The 20,128-nt window shown below is 32.9% G+C and overlaps 1 protein-coding gene across 3 annotated transcripts; it reads left to right on the forward strand.

Annotated features, from left to right (window-relative positions):
• Positions 1–8,995: 8,995 nt before the first annotated feature.
• Positions 8,996–19,059, forward strand: LOC148624656 (uncharacterized). 3 transcript variants are annotated; one of them, XM_088567459.1, is made up of 6 exons: positions 9,013–9,094; positions 9,800–9,839; positions 13,461–13,554; positions 15,093–15,189; positions 16,519–16,594; positions 17,981–19,059. In XM_088567459.1, the coding sequence occupies exons 2-6, from the start codon at positions 9,831–9,833 to the stop codon at positions 17,993–17,995; spliced, it is 291 nt and encodes a 96-aa protein (XP_088423585.1). In that variant the 5' UTR covers positions 9,013–9,094; positions 9,800–9,830; the 3' UTR covers positions 17,996–19,059. The 3 variants fall into 3 exon arrangements, with proteins under 3 accessions (XP_088423586.1, XP_088423584.1, XP_088423585.1); XM_088567458.1 differs by lacking the exons at positions 16,519–16,594; positions 17,981–19,059 and adding an exon at positions 15,605–16,488 and having other exon boundaries at positions 8,997–9,094; XM_088567460.1 differs by lacking the exons at positions 9,800–9,839; positions 16,519–16,594; positions 17,981–19,059 and adding an exon at positions 15,605–16,494 and having other exon boundaries at positions 8,996–9,094.
• Positions 19,060–20,128: the final 1,069 nt, after the last annotated feature.

The raw sequence follows: 20,128 nt of genomic DNA on the forward strand, positions 1-20,128 counted from the left end.
CCCGGTCACACGATTTGTATAGTTACCTACGTTGAAGCCTCCACAGAACAGTTGGTTATCATTATAATCCACGGGTGTTTTAAAGCCGTATCTCCACATCGAGTTTCTCCCTGGTGGATCAACAAGTCTCCCATGGCCATACACAATGACGAAAACATTGTTGAACAAAATACTACCACAAATAATACACCAATTAATAAACAGAATCCCCATCACTACTGATTTGACGGTCTATTCAATTAATCAATTTTACATTAGGAATTACAAAAAAAAACCAAGAAATTTCCTGTTCACGAACTGTATAATTTTGTAAACTCCAAGAAACTGTTGACTGAAGAAAGAGAGGCTATGAAATTAATGTATTACCATGACATATTAAACGTGATGCCTTAGCTTGACAGGGTATAAAACGGTATTTTAAACAAATTATTCTCAAGATTTGTATCTTTTTGGTCCGATTGACTTCGAGATATACCATTTATATTAGTTGTCCTTTTCTTCGGGCAAGATTACGTACGATTCAGGTACATGCCGAATATATTTGTAAAAAAAAACTGTTGTGGTTATATACTAGTGGGGCTGCATATTTGAGAGTGGGAGCAAACCCCTGTAATCTGATAGATAGACCTAGCTATACTCTTATGGCATATCGGAAACGAAAAAAGTATCTGAATTTAAATAATTATTGAAGACCATATAATAAACGCTTTTCAGTGAGGAAGATACAAAAATACCGAAATTTGTATGGGATGCTTTGAAATACGTGACTTCCTGTCAGACTGAAATCAGCTCTCAGTGTTTCCAAGACTTAATTTCGCATTGAATATAGTAGTGAGGACAATGTATAACACTGATATGCGTTATTTTAACGTTCTACGGAAGAAATTAATATATTTAAGACCTTTACTTGAATATGCACCTGAAGTTTGGGATAATACCTCCAAATTAGAAAGACTTCAATTAGAAGCGGCGAGAGTTGTCACGGGTTTACCTATTTTTACAAAGATAGACAAAATATATCAAGAAGTTAATTGGGAAGCACTAGATGTTAGACGCAAAAGAAGAAAGTTACAAATGATTTATAACATTGAACATAAAAATGCCCCATCTTATTTGCTTGACATAATACCAACCAAAATACAATCCCTTACCAATTATCCCCTTAGAAACGGAGATGACATATTACAGCCATTTTGTAGATTATCTGTAACAAGCGAGTCTTTTTTCCCTGCTACTATTAAAGAATGGAATAAACTTGATGTATCCACTCGACAATTAGACACTATTTCCAAATTTAAAACAGAGTTAAAGAAGGATACACACAAACCACTAGTTCCTAATTATTATTCTATTGGTGAACGAAAACTGAATATTATTTGGACACAATTAAGATGTTCTGCTTCTTTTTTAAACCATGACTTATGTAGAATCAATATCGTAAGTAGTTCTTTATGTAGATGCGGAGATGTTGAGGATGCTCATCATTTCTTTCTTGACTGTCCCTTACACGAAAACACTCGAGTAATCCTTATGAATAACATTAGTTGGCTGCCCGATGATTTGCCATTGAATGTAAATCTTTTGACTCATGGAAATCCAAATTTAACTTATGATAAAATTGTTCATTTAATAAAACATGTCCATAGATATATCAAAGAAACTAAAAGATTTTCTGTTGTTTGATGAAATTTGATGAAATAGTGATATGCCCATGTTTTCTCCACCATCACCACATTCCTCTCAACTCTCTTATTTTTTCTTTCCCTTTCTCAAACTCTTCTTTTCTATGTCTTATTTTTCACTTTATTTTTTATCTAGTGTTTGAAAATGTAATTGATGCATGCTCGGTTTGACAAAATATTGTATATTGCTATTGTATATGGGAGAGGACCTCGTAAGTATGTTTTACTTTTGTCCAATCCTTTTTGTTTATTACAAATAAACTAAACTACGAAAAAATACGAAATACGAAAATCATGTCAAAATAAGTATCCAGTATTTCAGCTTGCGGAATCAAATAGCATCTTGCATATGACCTAAATGTTTTTATGACGACCTGGTTTTACTTAGGTCGTAAATTCTACACTCAATGTTTGGTTGCACATGCGCGAAATACGTGTATAGCGATTGACTATGACGGTAAGATTGACAGATGCGTTTTTGTTCTTGTTTTCAGAAATACATTGCTAAAGGAGTAGTACGTGGGCAGAGATACCCTCCCCCCATGCAGCCCCCACTCATCAACCAAAATATGATTTTCAGGTACCCATATATCTCCCATTTACGAATTTTTTTGTCGCCAAAATTTAACTGAAGCATTTTTGTAGTTTTTGGCTACTTTTAATACTTCGTTATGGCAAAAATATTTTTTTTTAATTTTTAAGTTTTTTTTATTCTAAGAATTTCTTCTTTCTACAGAACGAAGTAAACGGACACTTGTATACTTCATCATGTAGCCCAATGTCTCAGCTTTAAAATAATACCAAGAAAGTTGCAATAACACGTAGGATTTTGCGGCAAAATGAAAAACAAATGTACCCCTACTCCGCCGAAAAATCGCTTAAATTGACGTATGTCACAACCACTAGAGTACTAATGCTTCCGTAAAAAAATAGATTATTTGGTATTTTCTTTCTTATTATTTTCGCAATTAATACTTCTGGGGTTCTTTTGATGAATTTTGGCGATTTTCATAGTAAGAATTTATTAAAAAAAAAAAAAAAAAAAAAAAAAAAAAATAGGATTTTCGTTTTTTTCTGTCAAAAGTCACATAAATTCGACTCTACAAATTATTGCTAAACTAAAACGTCTCAAATTTGGTATCATAGATAATTTAATTTTCTACATAACCACGAAAAACTAATTTTCAAGAAAGGATTTTCAAAAAATATTACCCCTACCCCTAGAAAACTGGTCTCAGTATCAAACAGAATTCTTATGCACAGCATACCAACACCGTAAAACTCATATTTTAGGCATTCATAATTAAGATAATGATGTTCCAAATATCTGATCAATTAAGCGCTTAGATTTTCTCAATGGGGTAACAATTACTATAATTGATCTAATCGTAAAATAAGGAATTTTCAGAAATTCAGAATTTCTTCTATAGCACCCATTATTTCCCCTTTTACAGAATACCGTAGTTTATTCAAGCTTTTGTGTGATACGGTACAATAATATAGTATCTTAGCTTTAAATTGAGCCCAAGTAATAAATATTTGAACTATTCCAAGTCAAGTTAGGTAAAAAATTGCCACCCCTACCCATGAAAAAAAAAATACCTCAACATGAACCCAAATGTTAATTATTGATATATATACGGTGTACGATAGATTTATATAATACTATTGTTTTAATCAACGATGTATTCAACATATTTTTTTTCATTTCAGGCGCGTATTTTTCAGTTTCAATGTGACAATAATGAGTTTTTCATAAAAAGGGGAATTTTCGGAATTTTACATTTCCTTCCATTTCACCTATAGTTGGCAATTGTTTTCAAATACCGCACTTCAAATAAGCTTTTGTATATTCAAATACATTAATACAGCTTTGTAATGAGCTCAAGTAATAAATATTTGAACTTTTCCAAGAGCATTTAGGTGAAAAATTTCCACCCCCACCCATGAAAAGAATACCTGAACATGAACCAAAAATGTTAATTTTTGGCACATAATCGATATAAAAAGACATGTTGGATACTATTATTGTAATTATCGATGTATTTAACATCATTTCGGGTGAGTTATTTTCAGTTTCAATGTGATAATAATGAGTTTTTCATAAAAAAAGGGAATTTTTGGATTGTCATAATTTCTTCCATTTCACCGATAGTGGGCAATTTTTTTTTCAAGTACCCTTCCTAAACAAGCTTTTGTATATTCAATCACAATTATGTAGCATCTTACCTTTCTATTGAGCCAAAGCAATACACAATTTAATGTATTCCAGGCCATTTTGTCGAAATAATGTTACCCCTACCCACTAAAATCTGAGCAATTTGAAGTTGGTTATTTATTCAATATTCGTTTGATATTCATTTGACATTCGTTTGACATTCATTTGATATTCATTTGTGAAAGAAAATGATCGTTAATAGCATACACGAACTGTACGCTATGTCTGTGTGGCATTTATTATGGAGATCTTCTTGTATTAATCACATTGTCAATCAAAATTATATTTTTATTTTCCCGAAGACGACAAAATATCACGCATTTTAACACGTAAATTGTATTTTTTTGTTTAAAATATCCCAGTTTTTGCATGATTTGATTTTATTTGCTATCATTATTTTTATACATATAAGGTTTCAAAGAGGCAACTACGATGAATGATTGACATACATGTATCCAACACTATTTAAAGAGTAATCAAGGGAACCAAGGTTATAGTAGTAATCAAAAGAATGTAATCCAGGGGCAAAGACCAGACATGGAAAACAGACATACACAACAAAGAACATAAAGTAACTAAAATCATACAAAGTAACAAAAGCAGATGAACAACTCAGATTCCACCAAAAACTGGGATCATGGAACAGGTGCACAGGTAGGGTAAGCGTCCTCTGCTTTTCTAGAAACACCCGCCGAGTTGCTCATAAAAAGTCAAGTCCGTGTTAGACGAAAGAGGAAAGGAAAACTATGACATGTTAAACAAATCAGTTTTCATGGCGCAGATGGATACACCGTAACGATCCACGAGTTCATGATGACGACCATAAAACTCCTGTTGTGATGACTTCAATCTTGTAGTGACATAACCCTGGTCCAGAAGCCTAATTGTTAGAATTCTAGCGCAATACAAAAAGTCTGCGTAATTTCGACAAGCTCTGGCATAACGTATGAGTTGTGATATGAACACTCCATACGCAGGTGCTGAAGGAATGTTGCCACAGATGTAAGGCAAATTGATACTGAATACTGAATGCAAAGTCATCACGTTTGTCGTAAAGTTTGTTCAATAGTTTTCCTTTACCATCGATTTCTAAGTGTAGGTCAAGATATGAGGCTGACTTCACAGTGTCTGTAGTATCATTTTTCTCAAGTTTTTTGGGGTAGATGCGATGTATCAAATCCCCAAATTAGGATTATTTAAAGATATTACGTCATCTAGCGGAAACTGAGATTAAAGGGTCTAGCTAAACAACATTCTTTCTTTCGGATCAGAGATTAGCTATAAAGTCAGCCTCATAAGAGTGAAGGAATAGGTTAGCAAGTAGAGGAGCACAATTTGTTCCCATTGTAATGCCGATCGTTTGTTGAACAACGCATCCACCACACTGGACAAATATGTTGTCAATTAAAAATTCCAGCATTTTGTAAACATCTTCTGTATATTTGGAAGATGATTTTGATTATTTCTTACAAAGTATGAGGAATCTCTACCAAGAACTATATATTTGTATCTAGGTGTTCTTTATTTTGGAAAAAACAACGATGTATAATGTTTTTAAGTCGGGATTGTAACTGAGTATGGGGAATAGAAGCATACAGTGTTGAAAAAATCATAGGTTTTAATGCTATTATATTCTGATAATAGTCTTAAACTGATCGTCTCCATACGATCTTTCGAATTTTTTAGGATCCACATTGAATTAATACCACTACAGGTAGGACTAGAGACCCTCTTTGACAGCTGTGAGTATAGAAGTTAAAAGTTTTGAAATAGGTTTGGGTGTACATTTTGGAGATCAAACTATGTAACGTTGTTTGTATGGATATTTATGGAGTTCAGGAATCCAGTACATAGACGGTAAATCACAATCATCGTCCTTGGTAGAGAGAACAAAAGAGGATAGCATAGATTTATGGTTTTCCACAATCTCTTCTTTGTGGTAGCAGTTTAGGTCTAATCACTCTAATCATTTTCTAAATATTGGATGTACAACGTTTTGCAGACAAAAAAATGTTGTTTTGGGCTTTGTCTGCTGGTACGACAACATATTTTCCCTGTATAGTAGACAATATTTTTGCTACGTCGGGGTCTTTGAAAACTGATGTAGCATTGGCACTCATTGACCTACTTAAAACTTTCATTCGTTTCAAAATTAAAGACCTCACGGCATCTAACCACTGTGGCAGAGAATCAATGTCTTCTTGGTTCATCCATAAGAACTTTAAAGTTATAATTCCAATTCATGGAGCGTGGTTCGCGGTACTTGGGACCTTTAGAAAGGATATCACGCAGGGATTCGTTTTCGATAATTAACAACCCCCCACCCCCCTGGTACCGACGTGACAGGAAGGACCATATTTGAAAGGAGTGTTTTTGCAAGAACAGTCAGGTGGTTTAGCCTTGAAGTCCTCAATCTCGATGTTCTGCAATAGCCTTTTATAATTGACAATTTGGATGCAATTGATGTAGTATAGGAATATGAAATAATTGGTAAAGATTTGTCTTTGAATTATGGGGGATTTTTTTGGTAACGTTTTTGTGATGGAGGATGCTAGCCAAATTAATTGTATCTATACCTTTGTTGACAAACGGTAGTGGAAGAAATGATTTATTAATGATGTGCTATTATTTTGAAATAGTTAGAATTTTTGTTCTGGAAAAGATGGTCGTCTGCAGACTGAACATGTGACTGAGTACTTTTTGTTGGAATGGCCGGGCACTATCCATACCAGATGTGAGCGTGCTGAGATTCCCATCTGGGGATAACACAGTCTTACAAGACAACAGTGTGTCCGATCTGCTGTCAGGTTCGGACCTTTTCATACTGGTTTTCCTTTCATTCATCTTGTTATAACTATAAATTTTAAAATTGTATTACTGGGTTTAAAAAATGCTAATCTAGACATACGAAGTCTGGGTTTATCACGGATATTTTAGTGGGTATTGGGTACCATTCTTTCGCTTTTTATGGCTTGGAATACGTTAAAGAATGCATTGCCTTGGCTCATTAGAAAGCTTATATGATACTTAGATGTGTTTGTATATGCTTGCTTGAAGTAGGTTACTTGATAAAATTGCTAATTACCGTTGAAATGGAAGAACATATGAAAATCCGAAAATTCTCCTTTTTATGAAAAACTCATTTTTGTCATATTGAAATAGAAAAATACACGCCTGAAATGAGAAGATATGTTGCATACATCGATAATTAAAACATTAAAACACAATTTGTTTTTTTTTACATCGATTATAAGCTAAAAATTAGCATTTGGGTTTATGTTAAGGTATTTTTTTTATGAGTAGGGGTGGCAATTTTTCACCTACTTGTACTTCGGAAAGTTTAAATACTTATTACTTGGGCTGGTTAGAAAGATAAGACACTATATAATTGTATTTGAATATACAAGAACTTGTTTGAAGCACAGTATTTGAAAACAATTGCCAATTATATGTGAAATTGAAGAAAATGTGAAATTCCGAAAATTCCCCTTTTTATGAAAAAAACTCATTATTGTCACATTGAAACTAGAAAATAAGCGCCTGAAATGAGAAGATATGCTGAATACATCAATAATTAAAACAAAAGTACCCAACGTGTCTATTGTACACCGTTTATATGCCAAAAAATTAACATTTTAGTTCATGTTGAGACATTTTTTTCATGGATAGGAGTGGCAATTTTTTACCTAACTTGACTTGGAAAAGTTCAAATATTTATTTCTTTGGCTCATTTTGAAGTTAATACAATATATTAATGTACCGTATCGCACAAAAGCTTGTTTAAGAACGGTATTCTGAAAAAAGACAATATCGGGTTATATAGAAGAAAATTCTGAAATTCTGAAAATTCCCTTTTTCCAATTTATAGTAATTATCACCCCAAAAAGAAAATCAAGGCGCCTTAATTGATCAAATATGTTGGGAAAATCATTATCTTATTTTTTTGGAAAATCCTTTCTTGAAAATTAGTTTTTCGTGGTTCATTCATGTAGAACATTAAATTATCTATCGAATGACACCAAATTCGAGACGTTTTAGTTGAGCAATAATTTGAAGAGTCGAATTTATGTGACTTTTGACAGAAAAATCGAAATTCCCATTTTTCGCTCTTTTTATATAAATTCTGACAACGAAAATCGCCAAAATACATCAAAAGAACCCCAGAAGTATAAATTGTGATAATACTAAACAGAACATACCAAATAAGCCATTTTTTACTGAAGCATTAATACTTTAGGGGCTTTAATATTGAAAAATATGTCAATTTAAGCGATTTTTTGGCAGGGTAAGGGTATATTTCTTTCATTTTGCCGCAAAACCCTAAGAGTTACCGCAACCATTGTAAAGCTGAGACATAGCGCTACACCATGATACCTAAATTGTTTAGTTTGTTAACACATGCTATCCCAGGAAGGCTTAGACGCTGAAAAATTGAGTCACAAAAATCTTGGCTTTTTTACCCAGTGGGGTACAAATATAGGCTTATACTAAAAAAAGACACCGAGAATATTCTTAGGCGACAAATTGATTTGGTAATGGGAGGTATGAAGGTACCTAAAAATCACCTTGAAGTTGATGAGTGGTGTGTGTGGGTGGGTGGGTGGGGGGGGGGGTGGCAAGGTGGACCCTCCCAGCCAATGGGCTAGAGCTGTAAATTAAAAAAAATACATAAATATAATTGATCGTTTGTTTTGTTGACTATTATATATTTGTATCTCGGGATGTGTAATATTCAGAGGTCCAGCGATCGTTTTATCAAAGATCGTAGGAGCGGAGTAGTAGCAATTGACCCTTATGATGTTCAAACGATTTACAATCCATCAATTCTTAATTTCTGCTAAAAGAACAAGCGACTCGTATCGAGACAGCTGATGTTGGCATATTTCAAGTTAGTTTACACAGAGTCGAAGTGTAAAAGTGGATTTATATATTCTTCTCTCTGTTTAAACTATTAATTTTTGTTCCTGTTTAGAAAGAATATTTGTCAAGTAGGCGGTAAGCGTCGCTCCACTTTATAATAATGAGTATATTTCATGTAAAATGTAAAAATGTTATTATCAATACACGTAAATTAGTGGTCACGTGACGAAATAATAAATACTAAGAAAAGGTTCCTTGTTTCACTTCTTAAAGCTAAAAAACAAAACAAGTGTGTGACTTTATTGAATTCAAGGAAAGTGGAATTAATTTTAAAGTAAGTACATTTTATATCGAACGAACAGAAATTTGTTAACAGGATGGAGTATGAAAAATTATTTGCCAATAGACCAAAAAAAGAGAGGGGTTACAAAATCAATTTCCAATAAAACAAGGAAAATCTGAATACATGTACATTGTAAATTCATTTATTAAAGTTGAGTGCATTGAATATAAAAAAGAATAGCAAAGTCAAGGTTTTGAGTCCACCTTCGCATTGATTTGGTGAGGAGACACTTTCCAAATGACAAGAAATATGTATTGAAAGGGAGGCTTACATTCTGGTAAAAAATGATTTAAAAATTAACAATATTCTATGAAACATGATTATCTTAATAATATAAAGATATTTGTATAGTTATAATATCGTTTTCTTGAATTCTCCTTGAAACTTTGATTGTTGAACTTCAAGAAGTGTTCTTGAAAAGTTGATAAAAGAACTAATTTTGTTCCTCATGTGAACTGTAAAACACATTTTTCTGCCAAATGTTACTTTAATGGACAATAAACAAGTGAAAAATAGTCACGTTTAAAGCTAAAAAGAAAGTAAATACAAATAAAATAGAAATTAAACATAAGAAAACAAATTGTATTATATTAAAGTTTGAATTCTTCAATTATAAAAATTGTTCGAGATGGAAACCATTATATAACAATAAGATGATAGGGATAGGTTAGCAAAGTTCCGGTTATTTCTTTAAAGAAAATTCATTTTACACTATACCAATTATAAGATGGCACAAGTAAGTATTGATTTCATATCTCACCATTTCTGTCTGTTTTAACTTTCCATGTGTTTCTGTTTGTTTCGTTTTTTTTTTGCTAGCATGTTAAGTTGAGTTTTTCTTACTTTCTATTTCTTTGCGTCTATTTTGCATGAACTGTTTATTTTAGTCCTGCAGTTGCATTTCATTCGACTCAAAGAAATATTTCCTAGATTTTATACAAAAATGTCAAAAGGCTAACCCTTCAAAACCTCATCAAATCAGGTTTTGACTTGCCTTTGCGATTTCCTCTCTTTAAAGATGTTTTCGCTAATAATGCACCAGCATGTTTTTGACTTCTCTGGTTTGACATAATTTTACACTGTTAAAACTACTATAAATCTACTACCTACCCATTTCAGTTTCGGGAGTTTAACCCCCCTTATGTGTTGGAAAAATGCTGATAATTTTATTGAAACCTCTTACCTTTTCTGAAGTTTCTGAATCCGACCAGACATTCCTAAAAATAAAAGAAAGAAATTGTTAAGATTTTAAGGTTAAAAGTGGTCGTAAAAACATTGCCTTACTGAGTGAATATTGAAAAAAAAATCCCATAAGGCTTAATTCAGTTTGACTGGTATGTTTGATTTTCATTTTATTTGAATAATGGAAGAGTAATGGAATATCTAGCTAGATTGACTGTGATGGGTTTTTTTTTATACTTAAGCGACCTTCACCTCGTTCAAACAAGCTGTAAGAGCCAACAGTGTTCCATGTGGCGGATTCAGATTTTCAAAAACATTTTCATTAATCTTGGTATAATTTTTCTAAAAAAAAAATGCTTAAAAAAATGAAAGGTATTTCAGTCAGTTGTGATGGCAATACAATGCGGTTTAACAAATTTGCTTGATAATTATTAGACTTTGTTGCTGTCTGTTTAAACATGAAATAAATAAACTTATATATTTTTCCTTCAATTTCATAAGGTGTGTGGCATGTATCTCAAGTTCAAACTTATACACTTTTTTTCTTTTGATATTTCGAATTTGATATTTATTTGTTTATTAAATCTCTTTTAAAAAAGGAAATATGCACAAATGAATGAATCTTCCAACATTCAAATAAGCGAAATAGAATTCTATCTAAAATTCTGATCAAATCACCCATATTAAAAGGCAAACTTATTTCAAAAAGTATCACTTTTTCAAGAATTTGGTTTGAAGATTTATAAAACACAAACGGACGGAAGTGTTCTTTACAAGTTTTCACAAGGAAGAAATCCTTCCTGTGAAAAAAGCTTCCGTATACCTCAGTCACATACATGGATTAATCTTTTAGATAAATCGATACAAATTAAATATTGACGCCATGTTAAGAAAAAGTAATACACATGTATATTATTTTCCATATTGTGTTAAATCTCATTTTTACTGTTATTTAATTTTTAAAGCCAGAAACGCTTAATATCACATGTACATCCCGTATTATCAATACATGTAGATGACCTCAGCGAACATTAGCAGAATCAAAACCCATCATACGCACAACAGAAATACGTAACACCCTAAGACCACAGCCTGCAGCAGACACATTTATTTCAATTTGTGGAAATACAGTTTATTAAGATACTCGGACTAGCCCCGTGCAGGCCCGGGTGTTAAAAGAATAGGCCTGCAGCAGCGCTAAGCTTGTCGTAAAAGGCGATTAAATAGTGCTCAGAACCCTAGCCGGGCGCTAGGGCGCTCTGCCCACAGAGCAACTGGGATGTGTGCCCCAGGTTGTGGAATGGGGTATCCCTGGCGTGTTACATGCTGGGGTTGTCTGGCTATAATGTGGAAAATCTGACCGCAAACCATAGTGCCACGTTCCTCGCACGTTAAAGAACCCTACTGTGGTATTCTCCCGGAGTAGGAACCATAGGGCTCCGCCACAGGAGGCCAAATTGCCCGACCCTAACCACCTCTCCCTATTTCCAGTGGCAATCAAAATTTGTCGACCCCATTGTCCTTGCGTCCCATCCCTTTTTCATTTCATCATCATTTCATGTTCATTTTATCATCAATTTCATGTTCATCGTCTGAATATTGCTGAAATATTGCTGCTCGGACGTTAAACCCCAACAAACAAACAAACAAACGGACTAGCAAATCCGACATTGTATTCATATAAAAAGTATTCATCAAATCTTACATTATGGAGATTCATGAAATCGTTAGATATTCTTTTTATATTTTGTCATCAAAATATGTAGCTATCGTAAGTTAACACAGTGAAAACAAAATAATCGGTTTCCACAGTTTCCATGACAAAATTTTGGGTGTCTTAAAAAAAAGAAACAAGAGGTTTTCTAAAATGTCAGGTACTTTTAAACAGCCAGGAAAAATAAGCAGGCATGGTATTGTAACAAAATACGAAATACTATTCTCTCCTTAATTGTTCGTGATTTTTATCCTTGAAGTTCAAACGAAATTATGATTTTTTAAGAAACAGTTGACACAGAAGACAGAAACCAATCCGGCGAGGTCCTATATCTTTCCTGATAGTTCAAGCTTTTACACCAGTATTGCATCAAAATATGTTTATAGGATTTCAATATTTCCTCCAAGTTTACTGTTCAAGTTTTACCGTATGTAATCATGTCAAGGAAATTAAAATTCTAATGGAAAGGAATATATTCCAAGGATTAAGATTTGACAGGGAAAACAGATACACACGACAAAAACATAAAATAACCAAAAAAAAAAAAAAATACAACGTACGAAGAAACTTGGACAAGGTGCACTGGTAGGGTAAGCTTCATCTGCTTTTCTAGAAACACCAGCCGAATTGCTCGTAAAATGTCATGTCCGGTGTAGAAGAAAGAGGAAAGGAAAATATAACACGGTGAACAAATCGGTTCTCATGGAGCAGATAGATATACTATAACAATCCATGAGTTCATGGCGACTACCATAAAGCTTCTGTAGTGACGACTTTAATATTGTAGCAACATATTGACCCTGTTCCAGAAGCCCACCTGTAAGAAGTCTTGCACGGCACAAAAAGTCCGCGTAGTTTCGGTAAGCTCTGTCATACCGTGTGAGTTGTGATATGAAAACTTCATACGCAGGTGCTGACAGGATAGTGCGACAGATGAAAGGAAAGTTGACAATACGGAATAAGAATTCATCGCGTATGTCGTATAGTTTGATCATGGGTTTTACTTTTCCATAAATATAAGTGTAGATCTAGATATGAGACTCACTTCATAGTTCATGTCTGTAGTGTCCTTTGTCGCAATTCTTTCGGGTTGCTGCATTGTATACTTAGAATGTGGCAACTTTGTGTACGAAACGGTTCACCTCAATCGTATCTCTTAAGTGATACCTTAGTTTAAGTAGATAAAAGTACTAAAATATAAAAAAAAAAGTCTTATACACGTTATAATTTGTTACGTGAACGCACATCCATGTAACTTATTCACAAAGTTACTTAAAATACGGTATATTGCCCATAATAGTTTTTTTAGCCAGAGAATTGAATAAACGTTTGTGCCTGAAAAAAAACATGAAAAAAAATGGAAACTTTAAAATGTCACGGCGATTTTTTTTTTTAACTTTTAGTCACTTTTTTAAAGTAGATTGTGTATATTGCATCAATATCTTTTATTACACTATAAAGCCACCACCACCACCACAAGGTGTCCAAGGGCAGCCCCCACAGGGACAGCCACCACAGTATATGCCACCCACAGCCCAACCACAAGGAGGATATGGTAAGACCACATGCATATAATGAAATGTTTTATACCGATTTGCTCATTAAGTAGTTTCTAAAAATTGTTACCAGAATAGCATGCCTAGTTCCGTCACCGTTATGAATCAAGATTGCACATGGCAACACAAATAGGTTAGGCATATTAACGTTGCCGTAAAGGGAGAAAGTCCTTTCCTAAAGATTTGGAGAAGACATGGCACTTTTTGTTGAAAAGCAACATATCATTGCGTACATGATTATAGCTCTCTGTTTTGTTTAAGAAGGTTACAATCATCGTTTTGAACTAATATATTTATAAGAAAAAAAACACATAAAAAAAGAAAAACAAAAAAAAACAACAAAAAAAACTTATCAAAATATATTACAAAACAAGCATTGGTACATTGGAGGACTTCACCAACATTCTAGTTATCCCCCTTCAGTACATTTTCTAGTCAAGTTCTAGATAAATATGCACGTACATGTTACAGTATTATATTTTTTTTACTAAAATGACTTCACTATATCTGAATTTATCCCTTTGTTAACTTGCCAAGTTATACATATTCCTTTTACAAGTTAATATAAAAAGCTTTAAAAAATGGAAAATTTTATGAAACATTTTTTTCCTTTTTAGATTAAAACATCTTCCAAAAGAATTCGTTTAATCCAGTTTCCAACCCTTTTGTTTAGTTAATAAGTTCGCTTTCCTACTAAAAAGACTTACTGGCATGCTTTTGTGTTAAAAAGATTACTTAACTCTGGTAAAAATATCTTTCAAATTTGTTGTATCATTAAAGTGTCAAAATTATCGCACAAAGTATAGTTTAAACCATATTTTATTCATCACAAAGTGAAAAGGATTAGGCCGCAGGTAAAGCCTACGAAATCCCTCTCCCGGCAACAAAGGTATACAATATATATGTATAAAGCATAATCAGCTGTGTTCCAACAGAAAAATACAAAATGGGATAAGTAAAATGAATTTGAGTACTACAATCAAAATACGATTGTAGTAACTTTAGAAGATTTTTTTTTTAAATTTCAGCACAAAGTATCGTTTCTATAAAACTTCAAATAGTTTCTGACGAAACTTGAAGTGTTGCTGGTATTATTTTTGGTCAGAACATATTGGCCACGTGCGTCGACTTACTAAATATTTTATAAAAAAAATTGTCTTGACACCATAGGCTTCTATGGTTCGAAAATTTAAGTTGTCGACGCATGTGCTCAATATTTCTTTTAAAAAGTTGTCAAAGAGTAATCAAAGGAATCAAGATTTGAGCGGAAATCAAAGGAATATAATCTAAGAATCCAGTGTTTTTCAACAACAGGCAGATATAGTAAATTCTGGCTCCATTTTGCACCATGGTTTCCAAGATTTGCATGAAGATGAACGGCAAAAATAAAGGTTTTATTGTTAAAACTAGCAAACCTATACTAAATATTGAGCAGTATCCATGTTAGTTTTGACTAAATTCATTTTAAGGGCCGAATTTTATATAAACTGAACATTCCGTCTTTTAAAATCTCGTTTGTTATTGGTTATATATCCAGGTCCACCCATGCCTGCGCAAGTACAGCCACAAGCGCCAACAGTTGTGATTGCAGGAGGTCAACCATCTACAACAATTATACAACAGAGAAAAGAAAAGTATGTATATTACACTATTGTATAACATTTACAGAACATGCAATGATAATGTTCACGGGATGCACATGGAATTGGTCTGCTCTATATCAAATGACAATCATACGGTTAACTGCCATTGGTATTGAACTGAACAATTAACAAGATTTAAATTTCCTCTTGACACAATTTGAATGAAAAAGTACAAATCTCCATGTTATCTAAAGAAGTTCACCAGGGATATATACTGCCGAGTTAAATCAGTGTTCCGTTAAATAAGTTTAGTCTAAACTAATTTTTTTTTGGCAGTTCAACAAGAAAATTGGACTAGGCACTGTATTGATATTGAAAAACGAAAATGTCACACACGACCTTGCTTATACTTTACAGAAATACAAATTATACCATAAAAACATGAATATCACCAAATATCTTTTAGGGACCGACCATTTGATTCTGAAGTGTTGGAGGGACGCATATTTTGTGGGGTAAGAATATTTTTTTTGAAATTTTGCAGGTCAGAAAATTTATTTTCAACCACATTGGGGCAAGATTGTTTATTTCCATATCACAATAAAAAGTATCTTGACTGAGGTCAGAATATTTATTTTCTATGAAGTGTATGCGAGAATATTTATTTACAAAATCCGCCAGGTCCCCACCTCAGAATCAAATGGTCGTCCCCTTGCAAGTTGATTAAAACCTTAATGTATACTATAACTGTGGGCTACAATGACGGATCAAGAAATGTACAAAACACGAAACCGCGGTTCACAAATTTTCCTTATGCAAAATGTAAAAAAAATACATTGTATTCACTTCTGTTAATGAAACAATTTTAAAACGAGTTAGCTTGATTATTTCTAGAACTGCTTTTTTCAATGTTTGTACACAATAGTATAACATCTACGAAAATATTAAATTTCTTCAGCGGAGGGGAAGGGGAACACCCGGAGACCACCTTTTACAAAAGGATGTCCCTTTCAATCACTTGGAAACGGTTTAACAACACGCGTAAAAAACAAACTTGCTTTATTCCCGTCGGCAAGCGCTGCCTTAGATGCTAATAAAGGATATGTACAAGATGAACGAAGCCAGGGTTATTTGTGATGTGCTGAGTTTGCTACTGTTTTGGTAACGTAATAAACGAGAATTCCCGAGATTTATTGTTTTTACTACTTAACTATTTACCAGATTCGTTGGCATATAATGCACTTGAGATAATTGTGAGTGTACTTCTTGTAAACACAAACATTTACATCATTTGGCAATTCTGAAGCATAATAATAAAATTCTTTTTTCTTCACTATCATTCCTAGCTAGCTTGATTGCAATATGTTGTTTATCTTCCAGATTTTCTGAAAAGATATGCCTTAATATCCTAATTACATTGATTTTCCCTTTTTGGATCATTGTTTGGATCATAATGGTAAGATTACGGAGAAGGGGAAGGGGTGTGGTGTAAGAAAAGAGTGGAATTTACTTGGATGAGGCGTACCCCCCTTTTTCATCCGCTCTGTGCACATTTAACCAATGAAATTTGATGTACAATTGTTTCTAACGGCGATATCTTACTTAAAATAACAGATTCAGATTTACTAAGACATTTGCCCCCAACCCTTAGACGTGGTGATACATAAAGAGCAAGTGAAAATCTTTCAAGTATTCATTAGGTTAGATTAACACTTATTTATCATCTATACATCTACAGATTGAGTGCTACTTTTAAAAGTATTGTAGGAATGCATATACGCGTACAAGAGAAGCCATGAGGTCAAGATTAAAATATAGAATATGATATTTATAACCATGAGAATAAGACTAAAACCAAGAAAACAATTAAAATACCACCAATAACGCAAGTTACACAGAAGAGTACAAACAAAAATAAAATCATAACCGTTACAATACTAATATTAAATGACTCCACTAAAACCGAGTATATGGAGCAGACGCACCAGCAAGGGTTACGTTCTCAAGAATGACTCACTGAGTTACTTATATGACGGGTGAAAACGAAATATTTAAAAGTATATTACAAAACTATAAGTTGGGTCTTCTGGATTTTAAACAAATAATTTCAATATGTTGACTACAGACACATACGAACTTCAAATTTTCAAAGTTAGCAGATGGATAATTTCTGAAAAGTACATTTAATAAAGGCTTTCATGTTTAAAAAAAATATCAAATGGGAATTAAATCGAGGCAAATGGACGAAATAGTAAAAACAACGCACTTTATGTGAATCCGGTATAAAAAGTATATAGTTGAAAATTGATTATCCGGGCGAACTAAATATCTAAATATTTTGTATTGCGTTCACACAAAACACTGCAAAACAAAACTGCAATATTGATGCGTTGGAGTATAGAACATTAAAAGCGAGTTAACACAAAACTCATTGCGACCTTGCGTATGAACGTAATAATAATGTACTGTAACACGAAGCTTTTGTAAATAAATGAAAATATTATCACCTCCAACAGCGGCGGATCCAGGATTTTAGATTAAAGGGGGGGGGGGCACACAGTTAAAAATTGTTTAGGTTCATTTTAATAAATATTCTTCTAGAGTGGATGCAATGTACATATCTTGTGTGGTAAAATTAGCGAGTAATCAAAGTTTCAACCTAAAACCGCCTAAATCTACCTCTGACAACCCATGCTTTGCAATTTTTTTTTGGGGGGGGGCGCATGCCCACCACGCCCCCGCCTGAATCCGCCCCTGTCTTATGTATTGCAATAAATATCATTTAAGTCGGAATTTAAAAGAAAAAAGTTTCATGTTTGATATTTCTTTTTTTTATTTTCAGTGCATCGTAGAGTAGGATGTTCAGACGGAGATCAGCAGTTTTATTCCTATTTTTTTTAAATATAAAAAATATATTAAAGTGTTTCAAGGCAAATCGACAATACCAGTGTTTGTTGAACAAAATTAAATTGAAATTTTAAGCTTAAAAGGAAGTATCTGAAAAACATTTATTTTTCTTTTATTTTTTTTTTAACAAAAATCGTCTGAAGACGGCTTGCCAAAATGGAATGGTAAACTCTACAGACCCGTCGTCACGAAATTTCATGAAATGTTTCCTAATCACTGCCCTGAGTATCTATCCTCCCTAGTTCGCAACAACGGTTCAATTTTCATGAACATAGAACTAGAAATGCTTTTAATTTGCAAACTGTACATAACATAAATAGCTTTTATCAGGGGTCATTTTAATCATCAACTATATAGCAATGGAATAGCTTACCTAATGAGATACACAACAATCCTTATAACACCAAAACGAACATATCTGTCTGGAAGCGTTATGAAGATATCTGACAACTATCATTTTGGTTTTGGAAAAGACCAAATTACAAGTGGACTGTAATTCATTAAATATCATTTATACGACAAAACCATTGCAAACTCTAATCTACGCACATGTAGTCGGACAGAAACAAATTCACATTTCCTGTTTTCATGTCCAAGTTGCGAGTTTATTAAGAAATATAACTTTAGGAAGGCTTAAACCTATTAGCTGCCCTTCATGGACATGGCCTTATGAATAAAGATGAACACGGTCAAATTTTCTTTACAAATCTCAAAGTTAACGATTAAATTGAGTATTTCGACCATTCGGATCTTTTGGATTGGTAACTGACAGTCCTAACTTTCACTCTTTATCATTTTAGGCAATATTATTTAACTGTTTTATATAGGTTTACTGATACTGTTAATACTTTTATCATGTACAAATGATACGTTCTTTTCAGGAGACAGATTTATATAAGTTCTTTTGATATTTGTTTCTTTATCCATAATTCGGAATGTTACATACTAATTTGTAGTGTTAATGTAATTGTGTAATAAATACTGTTTAAAATAAATTAAATATCTTGTATTGGTCATGTGTTCTGTAAATTTTGAAACAGCTTTTCGAATTCTGTAACTGTGAGTTTAAATATTGCGATATATTTTGAATAAAACAAGCCAATTTTGTAAAATTTATTTTTACCTACTGGCAACTATACATGGTACATGTTTACAAAGTGAACATCTTTATTTGTTAAGATTAAGTTCGCATTAGTTTCTTTTAAATTGATAATATCCGTGAAATCCAAAAAAAGGTTTCTCTGAATAAATCCCAAACCAACCCTTTCGATGACTGATAATAAATTTTGAATTGAGCAGATTTTGATACCAATAAATATGGTTTCTTGTGTTAACGTAATCCTTTATAAAATTTCATAAACGGAAGAAGAAGTAGATCATTTGAAATAAAGTTTTGCTGCAAATATATTGCGATTAAAGTTCATGGGATACATCTTAAATATCCGCAGAAATACCCACCAAAGTCGCACAAACGAGAAAAGTTGATAGTAGAATTTCAAACTTCCTATGGATTATTTTTTTTTTTATTGTTTTGACTAGTCTAAGAATTCTTACATTTAAACAAGAGTTATCCCAGTTGTTCAATTTAAAATTCCATTAAAAATTAGCTGTAACTATGCTTGCCTATAATCATTTCATGGCGAGTATTTTTCTTGGATTGTACAAAATTATTCCTAATCCAGTTTAGCGGAATAAGTTACGATCAATTTCTCTCCATTTTGAACGGAACTCGTGTTGATGTGTGTGTGAGTATAAAGTACAATAAATGAATTCCTGCGTTGTTTTCTTTTCTGTTTTGTTTTTTTTAGTTGTTGTTGGCGTGATCGTAATATCGCTTTATTCGCTGCTGGTGATTATTTAAAAGTGAAGCTAAAATTGCCGAGTAGTTACGATTGCTAGAACAGAATACAGTCAATGTGTTAGATCATTACACACGACTTCAGCGATGAAGTAGTAAAAAAGGAAACCAATATTCGGGCGATAACCAAAATGAATATATTCTAAAGATAAAGATTAAACATGAAAAACAGCTTTAGTCAGTTTGAGTGTTATAAAGTTTCGACAAAAATTCTTTAAAAAATCA

Source organism: Perna viridis, chromosome 2 (genome assembly GCF_037379345.1).
Source record: "Perna viridis isolate PV_CMFRI_1.1 ecotype Kerala chromosome 2, ASM3737934v1, whole genome shotgun sequence".
NCBI classification, from domain to species: Eukaryota; Metazoa; Mollusca; class Bivalvia; order Mytilida; family Mytilidae; genus Perna; species Perna viridis.